Source organism: Nannobrachium achirus, assembly GCF_963921795.1.
Source record: "Nannobrachium achirus genome assembly, chromosome: 5".
In the NCBI taxonomy this organism is placed as follows: domain Eukaryota; kingdom Metazoa; phylum Chordata; class Actinopteri; order Myctophiformes; family Myctophidae; genus Nannobrachium; species Nannobrachium achirus.
The window spans coordinates 25,398,879-25,422,586 of record NC_137814.1 but is presented as its reverse complement, the minus strand read 5'-3'; the positions used below and the strand labels follow the sequence as shown (position 1 = coordinate 25,422,586).

At 44.8% G+C, this 23,708-nt stretch overlaps 1 protein-coding gene across 1 annotated transcript in view; it reads left to right on the top strand.

Annotated features, from left to right (window-relative positions):
* Positions 1-23,708, top strand: part of kirrel1b (kirre like nephrin family adhesion molecule 1b) — a gene marked incomplete at both ends in the record, with an annotated part of 106,108 nt that overhangs the window by 23,533 nt on the left and 58,867 nt on the right. Inside the window, 2 exons of the mRNA XM_080725668.1 lie at positions 3,449-3,474; positions 9,871-10,020. Coding sequence (XP_080581794.1) covers positions 3,449-3,474; positions 9,871-10,020 — 176 coding nt within the window. The remainder of the gene's footprint in view (positions 1-3,448; positions 3,475-9,870; positions 10,021-23,708) is intronic.

Sequence of the window (23,708 nt, the reverse complement as noted above, 5' to 3'; positions counted from 1 at the left end):
ATAGTTTCAATGTATTGATTTTTTGGGGGTTATTCTACCGTTAGACTGATGATAGGTTCTGGGTTTGCCTACGATCCTAGATTACTATCGCTGTTCCTTTTGATGCATTACCTTGTGCTGTCCTTGCTTATTGTAAATCGCACTGGAATAAGAGCGTCTGCTAAATACCTAAATAATGTACATACAGTCAGTAACTGTATAGGCTAGTATGCAGTATCTATCTATACATGTAATGTAGGTATGTTATTCAGTAGTAGTAGTAGTAGTAGTTATTCAGTAGTAGCCTAGAGAGAGAGTGGTCTCTATACATAGTATATTATACAGTATCTGTGATATCTGTGATACGGGGCGGCATAGCTCAGGGGTAGAGAAACTGGTATTAGAGCACGAAGGGTATAAATCCCGTAGGGTTCCCAGTTCGAATCCGGGCTCCCCCTGAGTTAATGTCGAAGGGTCCTTGGGCAAGACTCTGAACCCCTAATTGCCTCCGGTGAGTAGGTTGGTGCCTTGCATGGCTTCCTCCGCCACCGGTGTATGAATGTGTGTGTGAATGGGTGAATGTAATGCACAATCTATGTAAAGCGCTTTGGATTAAAAGCGCTATATAAATGCACCATTTACCATTTACCATTTATGTGCATCTTATACATAATCTATTCTAGTGGTTCCCAGACCCATGTAGCCTGCTTCCAGACCATAGACCCCGCCCACTCTCAGAGTGGACTGTTTCTCTGGTCTAGAGCTGAGTACATGAATCGGCTGTTCCCAACCAAAAATCGCGGCTGCTCCAATGTGCGCGGGGGGTGAGTCTAACGAATATCCAATCCACGCAGCAGTTGAAACGATTCAAACGAAGTTCACTCACCAACAGGCAGCAGGCACACGCACGCGCATGTACGACGCGCTGATTTCACCAAGCTGTTAATGTTGATTACATGTTTCTGGTCGCAGTTCTGTGTGGAAGCAGTCACTGGCACAGACAGAGACACACACACAAACACACGCCGCAACCGTGCGTCGCGATCGCCGTGCGTCGCGATCACTCGCTGCACCCTCGCACAAAAGTCCCTCCCCCAGAAATCGTTCAGAATAGGGCACAGTTTCAGACTAAAGCGTGAGCTGAGTCTGAAATCAGGCTAAGTACAATGTCCCTTTATTTATCGTCTCCTACAGTATATGTTTTGTTTTCAAGAGTTATTATTTCAAAAGACTTTCAAAAAATAGCCCCAGAACAATTCTCAATTCAATATTTTTCAAAATAATTTCATAAAAAAGAAGAAAAAAAAGAGTTATGGGGGTCCTGGAAATTAAAATATTTTCAACCCAAAGATCATCTTAAAACGGTTCTAACTCAGCGTGAACTTGTGAATGCAGTGAACAACAGGCTATACCGCCAGGGTGAAACCAAGGACACGGACAACAAGGATAGCAAGTATTAAAGATAATATGTCTGGACACTGTGAGGCCATTATTGAAAATCTATCCCTCTATCATCGTCCCGCCTTGTCATTACGCAATGTGTGTGTGTGTGTGTGTGTGTGTGTGCGTGCGCGCGTGTGTGTGTGTGCGTGTGTGTGTGTGTGTGTGTGTGAGTGTGAGAGAGAGAGAGAGAGAGAGAGAGAGAGAGATGGCCAATAGTGCTATACCTACCTACACAGTATAACATTACCCCCAGGGTACAGAGGCACAGAGGGAAGCAAAGATGTAAAAAAGGAGAGACAGGAGGAGAGAAGAGGGGGGGGGGGGGCACAAAAGAGGTGGAAGTCAGAGAGAGAGAGAGAGAGAGAGAGAGAGAGAGAGAGAGAGAGAGAGAGGGAGAGAGGGAGAGAGAGAGAGAGAGAGAGGGAGAGAGGGAGCAGGCAAAGAGTGAGCAAAATAGAGACACAGAGATACACGGAGGAGAGATGGAGAGAAAGTCTGGGAAAAGTGTAACTGTGTAAGAAAGAGAGAGATGACAGTCGCAGGAACAAAGAGCCTGGAAAGAGAGTGATGAAATACACACAGAGAGAGAGAGAGAGAGAGAGAGAGAGAGAGAGAGAGAGAGAGAGAGAGAGAGAGAGAGAGAGAGAGGTGAGCCAAGGGAAAAGCAAGAGAGGGAATTCAGCAGCAGTGTTTCTAGGAGGAGGAGGAGGAGGAGGGGTGGAAGTCCTCCTACCTCACCTCCCGGAGCGAGGGATGGAAGGAGAAATCGAGGAAAAGAAGGAGGGAGGGGGATAAAATATGCAGGGGAGAGAGAGACTGGGGGCTTTTGGTGCGAAGGAGGGAAGAAGAGGCAGTTAGAGAGAGAGAGAGAGAGAGAGAGAGAAAGAGGAGGAAGTGGGGATGGAAAGGAGGAGAGAGAGGATGAGAGACTGAAGAGGAGGAGGGAGGGATGTGGGAGGAGATGTGGAGGGAAGCGCGGGGGGGGGGGGGGGGGGGGGGGGGGGGTAGGACCCCCGTAGGGTTAATTACATCTCTGTTCTCTGTCAGTGAGACTCTGACACAATCTGAGTCCATGGCTGCAGGCTGGCACACACACACACACACACACACACACACACACACACACACACACACGCACACACACGCAAACACGCACACACACGCGCACGCACGCACACACACACACACACACACACACACACATACGCACACATGCACACGCATGCACACACGATTGTATTCCTATGATTGTGAGGACATCAACATTTTTGGGATGGCAATTTTATGAATGCCATAAAGGCATTTTTATCATTTTGTTAACGTTATACCTAATGCCGTAAAGTAGCGGATCTACAAGCTCACAAGCAAGTGAGCTTGTAGATCGGCTGTTTTTATGACACCCGCATGCAACTAATTAGTAAGTCAGGCATTGACTCTTAACTCTAAACCTGACTTCTAAATAAATCTTAGATGGATGGTAAAATCTTTTAAAACATTTTACTCATTTTGTGGACACACACACACTGCACACACACACACACACACACACACACACACACACACACACACACACACACACACACACACACACACACACACACACACACACACACACACACACACACACACACACACACACACACAAGCATCAGGCATGACATACTGTACTGTAGACAGGCGATCATGCAATAAACACACAAATATGCTCTTGGGCGCATACACATAAGAGCTAATGCACATAGACACACACGCACATACAGTTCTGTATGTATGATAGTGTGCGCGTGCACACACACAGACACACACACGCACGCACACACACACACACACACACACACACACACACACACACACACACACACACACACACACACACACACACACACACAGCAGTGTCCCTCCCAGGGGAGTGTGTTGTGTGTTGTTCTGTAGAGACTGGTACGTTGAGGGTCTAAACTTGTAATAGCAGGAGAACGTGCATAAATCATGCATAACGTGACCCATATGTAAATCACTCATGTTGCAGAGTGAGGATAGCGGCAGCACATCAAGGTTCTGTCCCATGGCGGCACGGCTGACGTCTTCCTCTTTCACAGGAAAACAGCCGGCGGAGCAGACCTTAACCGCCTTGTTTTCTGTTTTTACTGCTCCCACACTTTATTGTCCCACGACGTCGATAAGACCAGTGGTTCTCAACCTTTTCAGGCCGCGACCCCCAAAATAATCATATTTTACTGTAACTGGGGACCCCCTGACCTTGATGAGCACTAAGAGTTGAGGTAATGCCTCAACTCTTAATATTTTGTATAACAAGGTTCTGTTGTGAAAATAGCAGATCTACGTAGCGAGGCGTTGTGAGCATGTAGATCGGCTATTTTCACAATTTCTGCCTCTAATATTTGACAATTTGGTGTCCCTATTTACTCAAATAATGAAGACTTTCCGAAATTGTAAGACATTAAAGGACGACCTCGAGCTTGGATTCCCCATCGATGACGTCACTGGTGGGTGGGTTCAGAAACCCAGTCCACAGCCCTCCTCTGAGACACAGAGCAAGTAGACAGAAATGGTACAATTTTACCGTGAGCAGCGTTGAGGACCAATTATACGAAGCTAGGTTGAAGATCGCTGAAGTCGTCCTTTAATAGTGAAAACGGCAAGATCTACAAGCGCATCGCAATGCGACACCTCGATGTGTCTTACTGTATGTAAGTGTTTAAATACCATATACTGTACACAGATCAACATTATCAGCCTCTCACCGCTGATGACCTTTGTTTCCACACGACGCCTACAGTCATTGTTTCAGCCACTCTTCCTCAGGGAAGCACGCACGCACACACACACACACACACACACACACACACACACACACACACACACACACACACACACACACACACACACACACACACACACACACACACACACACACACACACACTGCAACACGCCTTACACTCATAAGTCACTGGTGACACTGCACTACAGTGAACAAATGCTGCCGGGGCAGGCAGAGAGAACAGACTTGAGTTACGACTAGAGGTACTTGGATAGCTTTTTTTCCCCCCTCTACGCCAAATCCCTTTGCCAAAAAAAATGCCGATCGACAAGCTCACAAGTGCTGCGTTGTGGGCTTGTAAGATTGGTTGTTTTTGGGCAACCAAAACAAACAGCGAGAGGGCAATGTGTAAATATGTCATTTTGACTGATAACCTTGACCTCCAAAACTCTGAACCCTAGTTTTTATAGCTTGGAAATAACTCAACTTTAAGTCAACACAAGTTCGCATAGGCCTTAATCAACGTTTCAGTGTGAAAGCTATAGCGACAGGAATACATTGAGAATCGGCAATAGCTGAACTGTGGAGAAAGAGGGGAAGAATGCACAACACGCAGGCTAACTAACTAACTAACTAACACATTTCTCCCTCTTCTGTGACCTTAAATCTTGACCCAGTTAACCCCCAGAATGCACCAGGTAATTGGTAATCAGGGGCGTTGTAAGGGGTAGGAAAGTGGGACTGAGTTACCAGGGCCCAAGGTGGAGGGGCCCTAATAACTTTATCTATTGAAAAATAGCAGATATACAAGCTCACAGCGCGGCACCAAGTGCCGCGCTGCGAGCTTGTAGATCTGCTATTTTTGAAAAGTTGTGAAAATTTGTGAAAATCTTTGAATATATGTATTTTTTAAGCGAACATTTCTAACTCAAATTTTGCTTCTGGGGGTCCCTGGAACTAAATATTTTGAGATCGGGGTCCGTGGCCAAATACATATCATCTTGGGGGTCCTTGACATAGGTTTCTTGCACACATTTTCACGATTTTTCAAAAATAGCAGATATACAAGCTCGCAGCGCGGCACTCGGTGCCGCGCTGTGAGCTTGTATGTCTGCTATTTTTCAATAGTTAACATTCATGGGGGGCCCGCAGTGAATCCTTGTACCCAGGGCCCAGAATTTGGTGTGACGCCCCTGTTGGTAATCTATAGAGAGCACCACCGGTGCTGAAAGTTCCCTGACATTCAGTGCAGCCATTTTCCTGCAGAGTAGCTCACTCACAGACAGACACACAAACTAACAAACAATGCCCCTGTTGGCGCCGGATCCCGAGATAAATCAACAACATTTTATCTCCTCTATGCCGGTGGGTTTTCGATGACTAACTGTGATATCCCATTTTGAATTACCAATGCCTGGTGCAAGGGTGACGGCATAGTATTTTAATCCAAGGCTGTAAAACTTTTTTTCGTTTCTTCTTTCTCTCTGGGAGAGTTGGCAGTCTGGTCTGCTTAGTATTCTCTTTATGGAGGCAGACAGACAGTGCTGCACAGGAGAGAAGAGAGTAGACATTGTCAGGATTCTGTCAGTCCAGGAGAGGTACAGTACATGCACATGTAACCACTAAAGCCTGATTTATATACCAAATAACTGTGCTATCTACATGCTCACAACGCAACACCACGTACTGTGACCTTGTACATCTTCCCAGATACAATATTTAGAGAATGGTAATTAAGTAATGTAAAGTATATGCATGATCAGAACATGCTTGAACATTCGACAATTAAGGCCTAGTATTTCTCTACAACTGCTAGAAAAGCTGTATACTGTAGATAGGCGAGTTAAATGGTACATTTAAGTCTACTGTGCATGTACTGTACCCTTTTCCAAAGTCTTTATAGTTTTTAGGAGTGGGCAATATAATCAATATGGCAATACATCGCAATATTTTCTTTGCCAATACTGTATCGATACTTCAGGCCGTAGTATCGCGATACTTTGAGAAAAATAAAATATATTCCCATGCATAGGAACCAATGGTAGAAGTCCGGAACAGACACTCCACTGCCTCTAGATGTCGCTGTACTATAGTAGCTACTTCCCCTTCCCACGGTTCAGTGAGTGAGGTCTCTCGAGAAAATGGCTGCGAACAACGAAAACAACATTAGAGCAGCGCCTTCAGCTTTTAAAGCTGATATATCCCAATAGTATCGCAATAGTATCGTATCGCAAAGATTCGCAATATATCGTGATACTATTGCATCATAACCCAAGTATCGTGATACGTATTGCATCGCAAGATTCTTGCCAATATCCACAAATACATTTATATACATTTTGTAATGTCTCTTGCCAATGCCCACTCTTCCTGTAGGCCTACTGTATGCGAATGCGCACAGACATACATTTCACAGGATGTTTTCTTTTCTGTGTGCATGTAGAACAATGATTATTAGCCTCCTGAAAGTAATTCATTGTCAGTGATAAGTACCGTCTTGATAAGAAACCAATCATGCTCCATGTAATGACAATAATATGAAATCCCATTGATTCGGAGGAAAAAAGCGACCAGATTTGAAGACGCGCTATAAGCCCGCTATCGGCACCGTTGAAATCAAGATATCCATCGTTGTGAACCCACTACTGAGGAGAGCGACGTTACAACATCAAAGTGGAGCTTGTCTCACAGAAGAATAAAGACTTGTTTTTACTTCATTATAAAGGAGCCTTCCGCGGAAATAACGTGACGGCTCCCGTAATCCTCCTGACAAATCAGGAAATCTCCCCGTTTGTTGGAGCGCTTTGTGTCTGAATCCCCATGAGACCCTCCCTCCCTTTAGAACCCCCCCCCCCCCCCCACCCCCCACCATACCCTCTTTATTAACCCTTTAGAACCCCCCCACCATACCCTCTTTATTAACCCGTTCTGCCTTAATTAGCTAATAGGATTGTTTTAACCGTGATCCAAGGAAAGAATAGCCCACAGGAAGACAAACACCAACTCTGTGTGTGTGTGTGCGTGCGTGTGCGTGTGTGTGTGTGTGTGTGTGTGTGTGTGTGTGCGTGTGCGTGTGCGTGTGTGTGTGTGTGTGTGTGTGTGTGTGTGTGTGTGTGTGTGTGTGTACCCGTGCGTGCCCGTGCGTGCATGCGTGTGCGCGTGTGTTTGTGCAACACGGTTAGCGTGTGTGCTAGATTGCACAACATGCATACTTCATACTCTATGTCTCAATATGTGCCTTTTAACATGCCAAGTTGTTGTTTGGGTGGAGAGGCATGTGCATGTATATGATTTAGTTTGTGTGTGTGTGTGTGTGTGTGTGTGTGTGTGTGTGTGTGTGTGTGTGTGTGTGTGTGTGTGTGTGTGTGTGTGTGTGTGTGTGTGTGCGTGCCTGCGTGCATGCACATGCTTGCGTGCATGCAGTGTTGTGTACAGTATAAGCACGTGCTGTGTGTGTGTGTGTACGCATTGTGGACGTGTGCGCAGACTGTGCACGCGGCCGGCGTGTGCGTCTCACCATGTGTAAATGCAGTACATTTATATGCACCATGTCATCTGCGACACACACACACACACACACACACACACACACACACACACACACACACACACACACACACACACACACACACACACACACACACACACACACACACACACACACACTCCAGTTTGGTTCCATCCCCCTTAATTAATGCGCCCTCCTGCAAGAGTGCCAGTGGAATATGAAACCATTTTACCTGATGATGCAAACGAATGAAAACAGCACTCTGCTCCCCCCCCCCCCACCCCACCCCTCCTCACCTGACAAACAGTTCCCTACTCCAGTGTGTTATCCCCGATTTATCCTCGCTACAGCACCGTGTCGCGCGTAAAAATTAGCCGATCTACAAGCTCGCGGCGCATCCCGCCACGACCCGTAGTGAGCTTGTAGATTGCCTATTTTCAAATCAGGCTTTTATAAGCGGTGCGTGCGTGGCCCCTCATAGCCCGCCGTGTTTTCTCATTTCGTTTAATTGGTGTTTTTGGCGACACGGCACCCGCCACAAGGCTTTTGTCAGCGCAGGAACTGTGCATGTAAGCACATCTTTTGTGGGAAGATGAGAAAGAGGAGGCTGTTCCGCAGCTTACCCGTGATTTTGTTTTTCTCGCACAAGCCATGCTTATACAAATGGCACAATATTGCACAAGCACGTGCGCTCGCACGCATGCACACGTTTGTATTAGTATACCTGTGAGGACATAAGTATTTTAGGACGGTGATTTTATGAATACAATTTTGTATACATTTCTGGCATTTTTAACCCTATAAACATAATCCGAAAATAGACGATCTACAAGCTCACATTGTGCCGTGCTGCGAAACGTGAGCTTGCATATCTGCAAGCAATGGGCGTGCAACTAATGCTAAATTGACCATAACTTCAACCCTAATCATAAAACTGCCATTTCTATCAGGAGAATGGTCCTCACAACATCTATTTCTCAAATTACACACTCACTCACACACACACAAACACACACACACACACACACACACACACACACACACACACACACACACACACACACACACACACACACACACACACACACACACACACACACACACACACACACACACACAAACAAACAAATCATCCTGTCAGTGCTTTCACGTCATGTATGCATACAGTGTACATGTATGTAAAAGTCCAATACTAGTGTAAAAGACAAACTCATACCGGTGCATGTACTTGGCAATTCAGTTACCTCCTTATGCATTATGTCTGCAAAACTAAAGATACAATTGTGCAACAGCCTGTGTTCTGGGCTGGGGACTATCTTCTTTGTGAGGAAATGAGTTCCAGCAGAATTCCAACGAAGGAAATCTTTGCTTCAGAAATGTTATTGTGGTCTCTGAAAAATGTCCTCAACTGCCCCAATATCCCCATTAAATAAAGAAGGAAAACAACACTGGTAGCCTACTAAGGCACTCCAGAAGCCATAAAGATACAGAAAGAAAGTTAACTCCATGACAAAAAAAACCATTCTGGAGTAATAATAATGATGGTAAAACCATGTTATATGTATCAAAACGATCGGTGAAACGAAACCTAGAAATTAAGCAAAGAAGACGAAGATGTATATTGTTCACAAACTTCTCAGAAGTGTGGTGCTGATCAGTCCAGTGCAGACAGACAGACCCTCTTCTAGTCTTGACAGCTACACAAAATGCCGAAAGTAGCCAAGAAGCTCACAATGCCTCGCATCACTGTATCGTCACTGTCGGGCAGAAACCTCGTATCTCCAAGTTTCAAATTTGTAATTTTTTTCGCAAAGTAAAGCACTGCTTCATCACACAAGGCCATCGCACAAAAGCAGTGAAAACAGCTGATCTACAAGCACACAACGCCTCGCGATGCGAGGCGTTGTGTGCTTGCAGATCGTCTGTTTTCACTAGTTTAAATCATTTTAAAAATTATACAAAACAAACTGCTTTGGACATTCAAGGTTTCCACCCGACAACGACAATATATTTAGCTTGTTCTTTTTGCCACCTATGGGCCATGGGTAGTAATCCTACCATGTGTGTGTGTGTGTGTGTGTGTGTGTGTGTGTGTGTGTGTGTGTGTGTGTGTGTGTGTGTGTGTGTGTGTGTGTGTGTGTGTGTGTGTGTCCCTCCAGGCTGGTGCGTGCGTTTCTCCCAGGAGCCTGCAGACCAGTCGGTGGTGCTGGGGGAGAAGGTGGCTCTGTCCTGCGTGGTGTTCAACTACACAGGGATCGTCCAGTGGACCAAGGACGGCCTGGCCCTGGGGATCGGAGAGGGCCTGCGAGGTGAGATAGGGCCCTGTACGCACCGCTTTTTTTATTCTCTCTCAACCATATTCAATTCATGAACCCCAGCTAGAGTGTGATGTGCATTTGCCCACGGACCCAATGTTTGATAGCATTCATAGTTTTTTGAGCGGTGCTGACCACTCCTACATGTCTGGCGTTTCTTGCAATACACATTTTTGGACACTGCTCCTACAAATGTTGCCCTAAAATCACTTTAGGGCAAGGAGTGTGCACACACACTCCTTGGCTGCCAAACCACAACCTCCACCCCTCATTTCTCACATGGCCCTCTTCTAGCGCCACCATGAGGCCGATTCTTGTAAAACACATTTTTGGACACTGCTCCTACAGATTTTGCCCTAAAATCACGCAAAGAGGCACACTGTATGTCTACAGTCATGTCATCAACATGGATCTGTCCCATTTAGTGCCACCATCAGGCCGATTTTACATGTGACCTGACGTCGTTTATCTCCCGATTAGGGAGTCTTACTCGGTTACAAGCAAAAGTCCGGAATTCAAAATGTACTTGAGTAAAAGTATGAAAGTGTTGACATCAAAATGTGCTTAAAGTACCAAAAGTAGCTTGTAGATGTAGATCGTCTATTTTCAAATACCCAAAGGCTAAAGTGGCATGTGTTTTAACATTATAATGTACTGTATACCTGCAAAGTAACTATTAACTAAAGTTTTCAAATAAATGTAGAGGAGTAAAGGGTTGCTTTCAGTGGCGAAATTAGACCTTATTCCCCATGGGTTTTCAGATCAAAGGGGCCCTGGGCTCAGGGGCCCAGGGACCAATGTGAGCGGGTCAGTCCGACGGCTAAGACCCACAATTGTCGGGTCTTGTCTAGCACAGATTGACAGCCATACACTAATGATTAATTCAGAGTGGAAATCATAGGCTAACAATAACTGCTGTGAATAGCCTAATGAACAACTACATGGCAGAGTTCTGTGCATTCGTCTATATTATTTAATTTTAGACAATAGAAGGAGCCAACAAGCCAAAAAGGTGAAGCAGAAGAATCAACCATGAGTGATTGGCATGACAAGCATTCTTATATTGCCAAAGCATTACATACAGTATGATACAAAATAAAATAATCTCTCCATCTCTCTCCCTTTCCATATCACTGCTTTAAAGTGACTCCTCTCTCTCTCTCTCTCTCTCTCTCTCTCTCTCTCTCTCTCTCTCTCTCTCTCTCTCTCTCTCTCTCTCTCTCTCACACACTCACACACACACACACACACACACACACACACACACACACACACACACACACACACTCCTTGTCTCCCTCTCTTTCATGTGCAGTGCCACTGTGCCACGCACCCAGGCACCGACACCACGAATCAAACATACACGCGACAACCGAAGCACCGAAATGAAGTGCAAGCGCAAACACACGCGAACACTGGAACACCACCACCAACACAATCAAAACAAACACACGCAGGCACGCGGTCACGTTGTTACACAAAAAGACAGGCAGCTTAAAGTGGATTACACTGATTACAGCAAGATAAATTCAGATAGACCTACCTTTGCTTTAGGTCCAGAGTCTCCTCCAAAAAGCAAAGCAAGCATCCACACCAACAAAATATACGATTTTGTGGTCTTTCCATTTGTTATTTTATATCCTTTGGACGTGCACCCAGTATCTTGACTTCCACGTTTTCTCCCGCGAACATGAGCGTTTGTTTCCCTTCCCCAGCTTTCACTTGTTGACAAGTTGGCTGACAAGTTTGAATAGCACATTACCGGATGTTTATGATTGGCGCTTCCTCACGATAATGCGAAAATAAAAGCTTTTGTACTTTTATGAGCGGGCCCACAGATTAGGAGAGTAGAGACTCCTAATATATCGGAAATGACAATAGCCTATGAATTTATTATATGTAGGACTATATAATATGGAGCGCATTGGGCGTCTATTGAAAACAAATTTTATTTTGACACTAGGGGGGGGCCTTGGGTTTATAACACCCAAAAACCCGTCCAAATTACGCTTGTGGTTGCTTTACACCCCCGGGGAACATGTATGGAGATAACTAACATCAGGACACAACGGCCCACACAAGGAGATTATGTCTTGTTATGCACGTCTTGTTCGCACAGGTATGATCTTCATCTCTACTATAAAGTCCTCAGTGTTAATTTAACTCTAAGGATGATGATGCACGAAGGAAGAAGAAGAATTCAAATGTACATTTGTACGCTGACAGAGTTACACATTTGGATCCCTGGGGGTCCCCGAACCAGAGAGTGAACCACAGTGCCGTGCCGTTCAGCACGAAGGAGGTTATATATCGTCGCTATCGGGTGAAAACATTGTATGTCCAAAACCGTTCGGTTTGCATTTATCATTTTAAAAAATGATTTAAACTAGTGAAAACAGACGATCTACAAGCACACAACGCCTCGCACCGCCTCGCACCGCCTCGCAACGCCTCGCACCGCGAGGCGTTGTGTGCTTGTAGATCTGCTGTTTTCACTACTTTTGTGCGACGGCCTTGTATGATGAAGCAGGGCTTTACTTTGCGAACTTGGAGATACGAGGTTTCTACCCGACCACGACGATATGTATATTTCAGAATTTCAACATTCCTAGCTAAAGTTAAATATAAAATACAGCCAGAGGGGAATATCTTACACTGCAGACGAAGAGAAGAAAAAAAACAGACTTCATTTTTTACATTTCATCCATTTATTATGGGCGACACTTTCATCCAGAGTGATGACTTACAATGAAGTGATGCAGTAAGAATATGCGACATTTGCAGCAGCGTTAACAATCAGCCTGATAACACAAAGACTGGAGCGTGCCGAAGGGGGGGAAAGGGAGGCTGTACAAGCCTGTCAGGGGGCCTGGTGGTTTCGACTGGGGCTGAATTGTAATCTAAGGGTCACGGTTTCCATCATCCCTACAAGAGCCAGTGTGTCAGTCTTCACCAGCGGCGCTGTGTCCTGGCATACTGCTACTGTGATCAAGACATTGAACGCTGTGCACCGGTCCCTGAGTCCCTGCTGCTGGCTGGCTGGCTGGCTGGCGCGCTGTGCAGCTAAAAGTCCTGTAATAATGTAGCACTTGATGTGGTCACTGCAAAAAAGAAAGAGCCCTGAAAGTAGGTATGGGACGATGTGAAAGCTTACATGCTTTCGCGACGCGCTGTGAGCTTGTAGATCGGCTATTTTTTGGCAGAGACATTTGATAGAGCGTGAAAAAAGACTGTAACAAGTATATTATAAGTACCTTTTACCAATTATAGAGGGTTTAAGTGGCACCGGATACGCAGCTCGGCAAATAAAAGGTGAATTGATCCCAGTGCATGACGGAGGACAATGTCACGATAAATTAAATCTCCACGATACGATTATCGTGAGTGTTTTTTTATCACGATAAACGATAATATCGCGTATCGTCCCTTCCCTACCTGAAAGCTTCTGTAGAGATGTGAAATTATTGAGGAGGGAGACCAGACAGGCACCACTGTAACGCTAAATAAGTTTTAGTATTTACCCGTACCCCACACCCACACGTTCTGATAGGAACAATAAAGCACAGTTTAGCACTCACAATAGCAAATGACACTGACCATATGGACGAAGACACAGAACTTCGGAATGGCAAAAGGTTTGTTTGTCAGACTAAACGAAGTGCCTCGCTGATATGACGGTGCAATATACTGGGGACTTTGTGGTGTTATGTAGTTCTGTGCTATATTGTTTTGTGCTATGGTTATGTGTTTTACTGTCGGAACAGAAGATGAATATCCCCAAGGGTACAATAAAGACTATTATTATTATTAGTGGTAGTAGTTTTAATGACTTCAAACAGCTATTTTGTCAACTATTTGTTTAGGCAAACAAACAATTGGCTACTTAGCAATGTGTTTCGAGGGGAGAGTCTCTTTTCCCGGTGTTTTGCCTGCATGTGGACAGGGTTTTGAGGTTAGGTTTAGGTATCATTTCTGTGGGGTTAGGGTTAGAGTTTAAGTTTAGGGTTAGGCATAGTGTTTGTGGGGTTAGGTTTTGGGTGAAGGTTTGGTTTAGGCATATACCTGTAGTTTTTGTGAAGTTAAATGTTAGGGTTTAGACGCAACCTGGGCGACGCCAATGAAAGAGGGAGTCCCATGTTTCGAGTACAAGAACTCCTCCTCAGGCAGCAATGGCGTCAACATAGGGAAGGGGCGTTGATCATATTACATCATGACACAAAAGCATCAAAAGTAGCAGATCTGCAATCTGGAAACGTGGCGTGAAGCGATGTTTTTCCACCCGACAAAGACGATATTACCATTAAGTCAACCATTGGTCAGTGGCCAATAGCGTTGTGTGACCGTGAGCTTGTAGATTAGCTATTTTCCGCATGCGGCACCGTTGTACTTCGAAGTATAAATAGGGCTTTACATTGCAGTCTTCAGTCCCCTTCCTCATGTCCCCTGCCATGGTTTAAGCAAGGTTTGTTTTTAAATAATTATTGCAAGTGTTAAATTGCTTTATAATCCCATTATTGCTATAGAGCGTTTGCTCAGTAACAGGGGTCTCTCCTGCTCTTTGGTAAACAGAAAGTACATTTTCAGGTCAGGATACCAGTTTCGTCCAATCAAGAGAGAGAAGCCATACTACAATACAAGATAAACAAGTGAAATTGGAGCTGCTGAAACAAATAAACGAGCAGACACAGCTGGAACTGGAACACCAACTGATAAATGATCTCTCTCCTGATTGGACGATATTATTTCACCTGAAAAGCTATTTTCTGTTTAGTCTGAGAGACACAGGGAGATCCCGTAATTGAACAAACACTTTATAGCAGATGCTACCAGAATATACAGTAGGGATTTCACTTTTTAACACACCATTTGGTTTGAACCCAAATTATCACAGCTCCTACAGGCGCTTTAGATTTAGCCTTGCATAGCCAGACAATATCACTGTGTGGTTATTTGTCTGGTTCTTCTCAGTGTCTTTTGTCCAAGGGGGGATTACAAAAAGATTTAAACAGACTCTATTCTGTTAGACCTACAACCAATCAGGGTAGCACAAAGGTGATACACCTGCATGCCATTTACATACTGGGCCCTGGTTGGTTCCTCACGAGTTGTGAGCAGTGAAATATTTGAATAACTGAGCGGGGTAGGGGTGGATATCGGCAAGAATCTTGCGATGCAATACGTATCACGATACTTGGGTCACGATGCAATAGTATCACGATACTTGGGTCACGATGCAATAGTATCACGATACTTGGGTCACGATGCAATAGTATCACGATACTTGGGTCACGATGCAATAGTATCACGATACTTGGGTCACGATGCAATAGTATCACGATATATTGCGAATCTTAGCGATACGATACTATTGCGATATATCAGCTTTAAAAGCTGAAGACGCTGCTCTAATGTTGTTGTTTTCGTCGTTCGCAGCCATTTTCTCGAGAGACCTCACTCACTGAACTGTGGGAAGGGGAAGTACAGTATAGCTACTATAGTAAACCGACATCTAGAGGCAGCAGAGTGTCAGGACCGGACTTCTACCATTGGTTCCCTTGCATGGGAACGTATTTTATTTTCCTCAAAGTATCGCGATACTACGGCCTGAAGTATCGATACAGTATTGGCAAATAAACTATCGCGACGTATTGCCATATCGATTATATTGCCCACCCCTAGAGCGGGGCCAGACCTAATCTGCCAAGGGCAATTTTTCATTGCAATGTCAGATTATTCTGGCTGCGCGAGGCTACTTTAGGTTACCACTGTCTGTCTATATGCCAAGATCTATAATGAGACATAACCCCACGCTCACATAATAATCAATAACGATAATTCATCCACACACGTTCGATCACCCACAACTTGAGAACATCCAAACAGAAGCCGATTGGGACATTAAACCGCCCAAAACGCACTAAGGGCAAAAACAAAGGAGCAAGTCACTTACGTTGCGTTGACTCCCACAGTGTCAGTTTGCTGCTCACCACCAGTTCCGGGTGCCTGACACACAGTGGCTAGCCAGCCTCATCCTTCTCTCTCTGACCTTGGCTGTGACCCGCAAGAGGCCCCCGTAGAAGGCCTTGTTTCTGATGTGGTCCGCCCCACGTGACACACAAATGCCATTCGAACATACCTTGTGTCTTTACATATAGGCTATGCATGTAAAGACACCGACTCAGAGTTCAAAATGCAGGAAGTAGAAAGAGTGTATACACACTGGAGGAATGGGAAACCTCACTAGATGTTATAGCCAAAGAAAAGGAGAGAGGAGCAGGAGAGATGCAAGGTGCACAGCCAGGTAAAAAGTGTGATAACATTTTCAATTGAGGTTATCATCAGAGCCAAACAACATTCACAGCACACCTGGCTCCAATTACAAATCCATTATTAGGTAAAATCCCACAGTGCAGGTGCACACAGCTAACATGTCGAATGTTCTGCTGGAGCCATGCTTCTCAACGTCTGGTCTGGGCACCACCACCAGGGGTCCCCAAATGGACAAAGAGAGTTTTCTTCTTTCTTTTCTTTTTTTTTTTTTTTTTATCTCTGGGACCCCAATCTACACTTTAAAATTCTCTTTGATCATTTAAATCTGAGTGTGTACAAATGCAATTGGTTCCATTTGTGCACTCTCAGAGTTACAGACCTGTAGAGGTCCATCCGGACACCCTGGTGTTCCCCGGAACTAGCCTGATAAATCAGTCCGCACATTACCACCCCCTGTTGGTGGGTGGTGTGTAGTGTGGACTGACCCCGGAGATTAATTATTTTATTTCGGTCTCGCCTGAAGAGCGGGCGAATTGAATAGGCCAATCAGGGCTGTAGACTTCGGGCACGTGGTAGGCTGGTCCGGTCCCAGCCCCCCCCCCCCCCCCCAGCCCCCTCCCTTCAGAGCTCTTCTGCCTATGTGAGAGTCGCTAGTGGACTCTGATTGGTCCGTGAAAACTGTCATGGCGGAGTCAGACTCGACTCGAATTCTTTTAATAAACTATACAATAGTGCCGTTTCATTACGTTTTAATACCATTTTGCCTACGTAAACATGCAATCATATAATATGTTATGAGAAATAACGTATTTTTGCAATGTCACGCCACGTCGCCGTCGGGGGCTCTAAGCGTGTGTGCGTGTGTGTGTGTGTGTGTGTGTGTGTGTGTGTGTGTGTGTGTGTGTGTGTGTGTGTGTGTGTGTGTGTGTGTGTGTGTGTGACATCAATAGGCTTTAGCCCGCCCCCCCCAGAAGTAGAATGTCTCCCCGAAGGATCAGACTCTTTCACTAAACGAAGTGATAACGTAATGTGTGAAGAGTCTGACGCTTGCAGTCAGGCAACCCCGGAACCACCTGACGTTGAGACACTGAGTGCTAGAGGCAGACAAGAGGCCACATGCAGCCTATAGAATAGACCTTTTCCCAGAGTGCTGCCGTGTAGCTGCCGTGTCGCTGTGCGAAGCGGTGCCACTTGAAACTGCAGCTATGGTTGCTGCTCTGAGAAATATACATATGAAAACTGTGTACAATATACCGTAAGATAATAAAGAGAACGTGCTTTAGAGATCGTAGAAGCATGAGAAGCCAAGGCAGTGTGTTGATTTTTGATTATGGACTTTACACTCGCTTGAATATTCAAATGCATGCTCTCTCACACAAGCATATAAACATAAACACGCGCGCGCGCACGCACGCACACACGCACGCACGCACACGCGCACGCACGCACGCGCGCACGCACGCGCACACACACACACACACACACACACACACACACACACACACACACACACACACACACAGATGTACACAAGTGATGATCTGAGATGCAATGTGAAGTCCATGTTCAACTCAATTTAATTCACAAGTTCACTAAAGGTCATTGCACCACCCCTTTTTCTCTCTCTCTTCCCCTCCCTCTCTGCATGTCTCTAGCATTTTACTGTACTCACCCTCTCTCTCTCTCTCTCTCTCTCTCTCTCTCTCTCTCTCTCTCTCTCTCTCTCTCTCTCTCTCTCTCTCTCTCTTTCTCTCTCTCTCTCTCTCTCTCTCTCTCTCTCTGCTCTTTGTCCTTGCAATGTCTTTCAAGTGAGTCAGCGACTTCAACAATATGGATTTGATAAACACCTCATTCTAATTCTTTATTTCTTTCTTTCTTTCTTTCTTTCTTACTTTCTTTTCTTTCTTTCTTTCTTTCTTTCTTTCTTTCCTTCTTTCTTTCTTTCTTTCTTTCCTCTATTCATGCTTTTGTCTGGTCGTCATCCCGCCGTGCGGCCCTCGGTTCTCTCTCTCCGCTCCTCTCCATTATTCCTCTCCTCTCCTCCTCACTTCACAGACGCGTCCATGAGGTCCTTTTGTCCTTTTCCCAGCATGTTTTGTCAGCGCGCTGTTAGAAACACACACGCTGTCAAAGTGTCCCCTCGCCAGCGTACATTCCTTGTATTTCCCAGACTCTGATGGTGAAATAGCCCCCACAATGTAAAATCCTGCTAACCGCTCCTATATCTGGCTTTGTGTGTTTGTCCCTATATGTCCGTCGGGATGGGACGATATGAAAATGTCATATCACGATTATTGTGACAAAAGAAATCGCGATTTACGATATTATCGCAATAATCAAAATCCATTATCCTGGCGCTTTGCGACGCATTGTGAGCTTGTAGATCGGCTATTTTTTGGCAAAGACATTTAATAGAGAGTGAAAAAAAGACTATTACTGTATGTATGTATATTATAAGTACCTTTTACCAATAGAGGGTTTAAATGGTACCGGAATATGCAGCTCGGCAAATAAAAGGTGAATTGATCCCAGTGCATGATGGAGGACGATATCACGATAAATGAAATCTCCACGATACGATTATCATGAGTGTTTTTTATCACGATATACGATAATATCGCATATCGTCACATCCGTATGTCCGTATAGTACGAGACTAACTTCACACGAGACTAACGCCATAGAAAATACGCATAGACCGTCATCACCGCCGCTGATGTCACGGACAGAACAACCCATACAAGGAGATATGCACGTGTGATAACATGGAGATATGCATGTGTGATAACATGCTAAGTTAGCACCGCTCACTTTTACCCCTTTTTTTCTCCCTGATTTAAGGGGGACACACATCGGCTGCGGACGGCGGGAAAATCTCGACAATCCAATGTCCCATTAGTCCGACTAGGGTTAGGTTAGGGAGTGAAGACTTCAATATATTGTCCTAGGCCAAGTCAATGCCTAAGTAGTAGGGCAGGAGAGAGGGGTCTACCAGCACCCCAATGACATGTTTTCGAAACCTGTTTTTTTTGGACCGTTATGATGTCTAGTTATGATTTCTGCTTGTTGCCGTCGCCAACTAATGTCCCATGGGGTTCATTTTTAACCTTTTCTCACAACTATTCCCGATCTGAACCATACAATGGTCATAACAGAAAATGCCATAACGCTTGATGTAAACAACCTACAGGGACAAATGAACACACTTTTCTAAATGATTTTGACCCAGGGAATTCATTAAAGTGGTTATTTTTAACATTTATGCACATCTTGACCCTATTTCAGGACAGAAACGGTGAAAAATAACCCAAAAATGTTCAAACACGTCTATACTTCTCTTTGTACAGATACATTAAGGTGTATTCTTTTGATACCACAGGTTTTTTAGGACCCTTATGATGTCTAGTTATGATTTCTGCTTGTTGCCGTGGTCAACTAATGTCCCATGGGGTTCATTTTTAACCTTTTCTCACATATCCCCAATTAGTGTGGGGATTTAGGGGAGCAAATGCTAATTTCGTGCAATTTTGACTTAAAGCGCGAAATTTTGCACAGATGTAGCCCAGGGCTTGCTCTAATGATTTAGCTAGGGCGCCCGAGTCTGCGACCTTCGGGGTCGTCACAGCGGTCAAATCAAGTTGGGCTTCCATTGACTTTCTATACAGGAGGAAAATACCCAGAAAAAGATTTTTTTTCTGGGTATTTAAGGAGGATCTGAGGGGTCTAACTAGGGGTTTGTCATGATGCTGAATCCATTGCAGGCATTTGTTTTGCACAAAAAACATTCTGTGGGCTAGAAATGGCCTCAGAAAACAATACACGTATGGGTGAGTATTCATGTTAGTCGGAGGCCTTAGGGTTTTTTTTTCTTGTGCTAATCAGTCTAAAAGTTCAAAATTTTGCACAGATGTAGCTCAGGGCATGTTCTAATGATTTAGCTAGGGCGCCCGAGTCTGCGACCTTCGGGGTCGCCACAGCACCCACACAACTCTGAAAAGTGATGACTCATCACTTTTCATCACTAAAGTCGATGGGAGCCCAACTTGATTTGGCCGCTGTGGCAACCCCGAATGTCGCAGACTCGGGCGCCCTAGTTAAATCATTAGAGCATGCCCTGAGCTACATCTGTGCAAAATCTTGAACTTTTAGACTGATTAGCACGAGAAAAAAAACCCCTAAGGCCTCCGACTAACATGAATACTCACCCATACGTGTATTGTTTTCTAAGGCCATTTCTAGCCCACTGAATGTTTTTTGTGCAAAACAAATGCCTGCAATGGATTCAGCATCATGACAAACCCCTAGTTAGACCCCTCAGATCCTCCTTAAATACCCAGAAAAAAAATCTTTTTCTGGGTATTTTCCTCCTGTATAGAAAGTCAATGGAAGCCCAACTTGATTTGACCGCTGTGGAGACCCCGAAGGTCGCAGACTCGGGCGCCCTAGCTAAATCATTAGAGCAAGCCCTGGGCTACATCTGGGCAAAATTTCGCGCTTTAAGTCAAAATTGCACGAATTTAGCATTTGCTCCCCTAAATCCCCACACTAATTGGGGATATGTGAGAAAAGGTTAAAAATTTACCCCATGGGACATTAGTTGACCACGGCAACAAGCAGAAATCATAACTAGACATCATAAGGGTCCTAAAAAACCTGTGGTATCAAAAGAATACACCTTAATTCATCTGTACAAAGAGAAGTATAGACGTGTTTTGAACATTTTTGGGTTATTCTTCGCCGTTTTCTGTCCTGAAATAGGGTCAAGATGTGCTTAAATGTAAAAAATAACCACTTTAATGAATTCCCTGGGTCAAAATCATATAGAAAAGTGTGTTCATTTGTCCCTGTAGGTTGTTTACATCAAGCGTTATGGCATTTTCTGTTATGACCATTGTATGGTTCAGATTGGGAATAGTTGTGAGAAAAGGTTAAAAATGAACCCCATGGGACATTAGTTGGCGACGGCAACAAGCAGAAATCATAACTAGACATCATAACGGTCCAAAAAAAACAGGTTTCGAAAACATGTCATTGGGGTGCTGGTAGACCCCTCTCTCCTGCCCTACTAAAGATGCAGTATAGAGAAAAGTGCTTTCGCCATCTTGTTTTTAAAAAGAAAGAATGTTGCAATTTTAAATTGGGCTGGTTCCCCTAGTTCATAAAATCATACAGGTCATCTTGTAGTTTATGTCCTGTGGGTTTTATGTGTGAGACTGTGCATGGCACGATGGTCAAATTTCGTGAGCCAGAAGCAGGCTCGGTGTGGGAGGAATTTTCAGCCCTGGGATTTGCATCAGACCGGCCCTATGCGAGCGCGCGAGCTTAAAAATTTTTGAGCATTATTTATTAATTAATTGTCAAAATTGAGCATTATTTATTAATTAATTGTCAATTTTTCACTTGAGCACCCCCTCCTCAAAATGAACGGTTCCAACGCCACACTAAAAACGGACCCCAAAAGACTGTGAAAATTGATGACTCATCACTAAACCATCATTTTGAGTGGCCATTTCTTGCCCAATGAATGTTTTTCGTGCAAAACAAATGCTTGCAATGGATTCCGAATAATTAAAAACCCCTAGTTTGATCCCTCACATCCCACTTAAAGCAGATTTTTTTGGGAGTCATTTTTTCCTTTATATTATAGTGTATAGTAAGTGAAGGTAGGTAGGTCGTTTTCAAAACTTTGCCCTGATGGGATTCCTTGGGACTTTTTTTCTCTCACTAAGGATATAATGAGGATACAGAATCAGTTGAGTTTGCTACTATTGCAATTTGTTTTAGGTTTAGCCTAATTTTGGCCTAAAATTACTGGACTATAAGCATTATGTTTTGGATTGAACTGTTTGAACATAATGCATAGGCTATCCACAAATGTAGGGCCAACTTGCACAAATACTGTACATTAATTACTGTAGGCTACCCACATTACCATTTGCGCATTGGCGTGACATGTTAAGGTAATAAATTAGGATACTCACAAGTTATATTGTGGATACAATACAAGCAGTGGATGCTGTCCCAGCGTCTGGTTTAATAAGACAGGACAGCCTTTTGGGGAAGTTGACATAATTGCTCCTCAGATATATTCCATTCCAAGGTAACGTTTTAACGTGTGCAGCTGTCCACATGACATGTTTCATCTGACTGGATGCGACCATAGGATGCGACAGACCAGTGTTGCGTCCATGTTTGTTGTTGCCATCTTAAAATGAGCGTGCATTCTTGTTAATTAGTGGTTGAACAACTTGCCAACTTTACTCACAAATGCTCTCTCGTTTGAAAGGCTCTGTGATGTATTCTAACTAATAACAACTTGTTTTGATAGTCCATCTGATCCAACAACTAAACCGCGCGCCTAGCTCGTATTACAAAGTGAAGCCAATCGGTGTGCAGCGTCACAGCTCACAGGCACAGCGTGATAGAGGGGGCCCATTGAGGGGGGCTTCCGATAGAGTGTCATTCACATATGAGCGTCATTTATTTGGACTGAGATTTACTGGCAGTCGGAGTCCCCCCTGGCAACAGGACATAGGCAGAACTAGCACGTTACAGAAAGGGGGCCCCAATGGGGGTTTCTGATGGACGACGATCATTCGCATTGACGGCCGAGGCCCGTTTCAATTGAAACACTGCATTGACCTGCAGCGGCCCGCTCGCCGGACTCCCCCTAGCGGCCCAGCGGGGAAATCCCCGGTTTCCCAGACGCTCACGCCGACGGTGGCCAGAAGTGTTCTTATTTCTGACCGCATACCAATCAGCACGTTCACGCCGCGCCGATATGCTACTGTTCTATTTTCCAGGCGTTGCTGCGCGGTGATAAATGAAGTTTCAGCGTTTATGCAGTCTCACCCGCCTCAGCTGTAATCAGATGTCAGTCAGCTCCTTTCCTACTCCTCACTCACAGATCTGCTAATCATTACATCACTCTGTCTAATCCAATCAGAGCTCTCGCTCAGTAAGGGAGGCTCCTTTAAATACGGCTTGCATTCACTATAGCTCTGCTCCTCTTTCATCCGAAGCTTCGGATCTGCTGCTGCTACAAACTCCACCTTTTGATCAGAGTCTGGCATAGGCTCAAATACTTGCAATGTACTGTACTGATGAACTGTATTCCATTCATGCAATAAATGGTTAGATGAAATCTACTTTGACGTGAGTGTTCCTGACTAAAATGTGCGCAGCCTGTCCGCCGCCGGTATGTTTTCCCCATTGGCCACTTGGCCATTATGCCAATTGATTCCTCCCTGCACACACCATCGTTGTCACTGCTGTTGTGTCCTATAGGCTCACCTGCCTTCATCCTACTCTTCCCCCAACGCCTCTAGGAGTACAGTAGGCTACATGCACGTCATGCAGTAACAAATATCACCTTCCCAGCCCCGGCTTCCCTCCCCCGAACACGGGGGTTG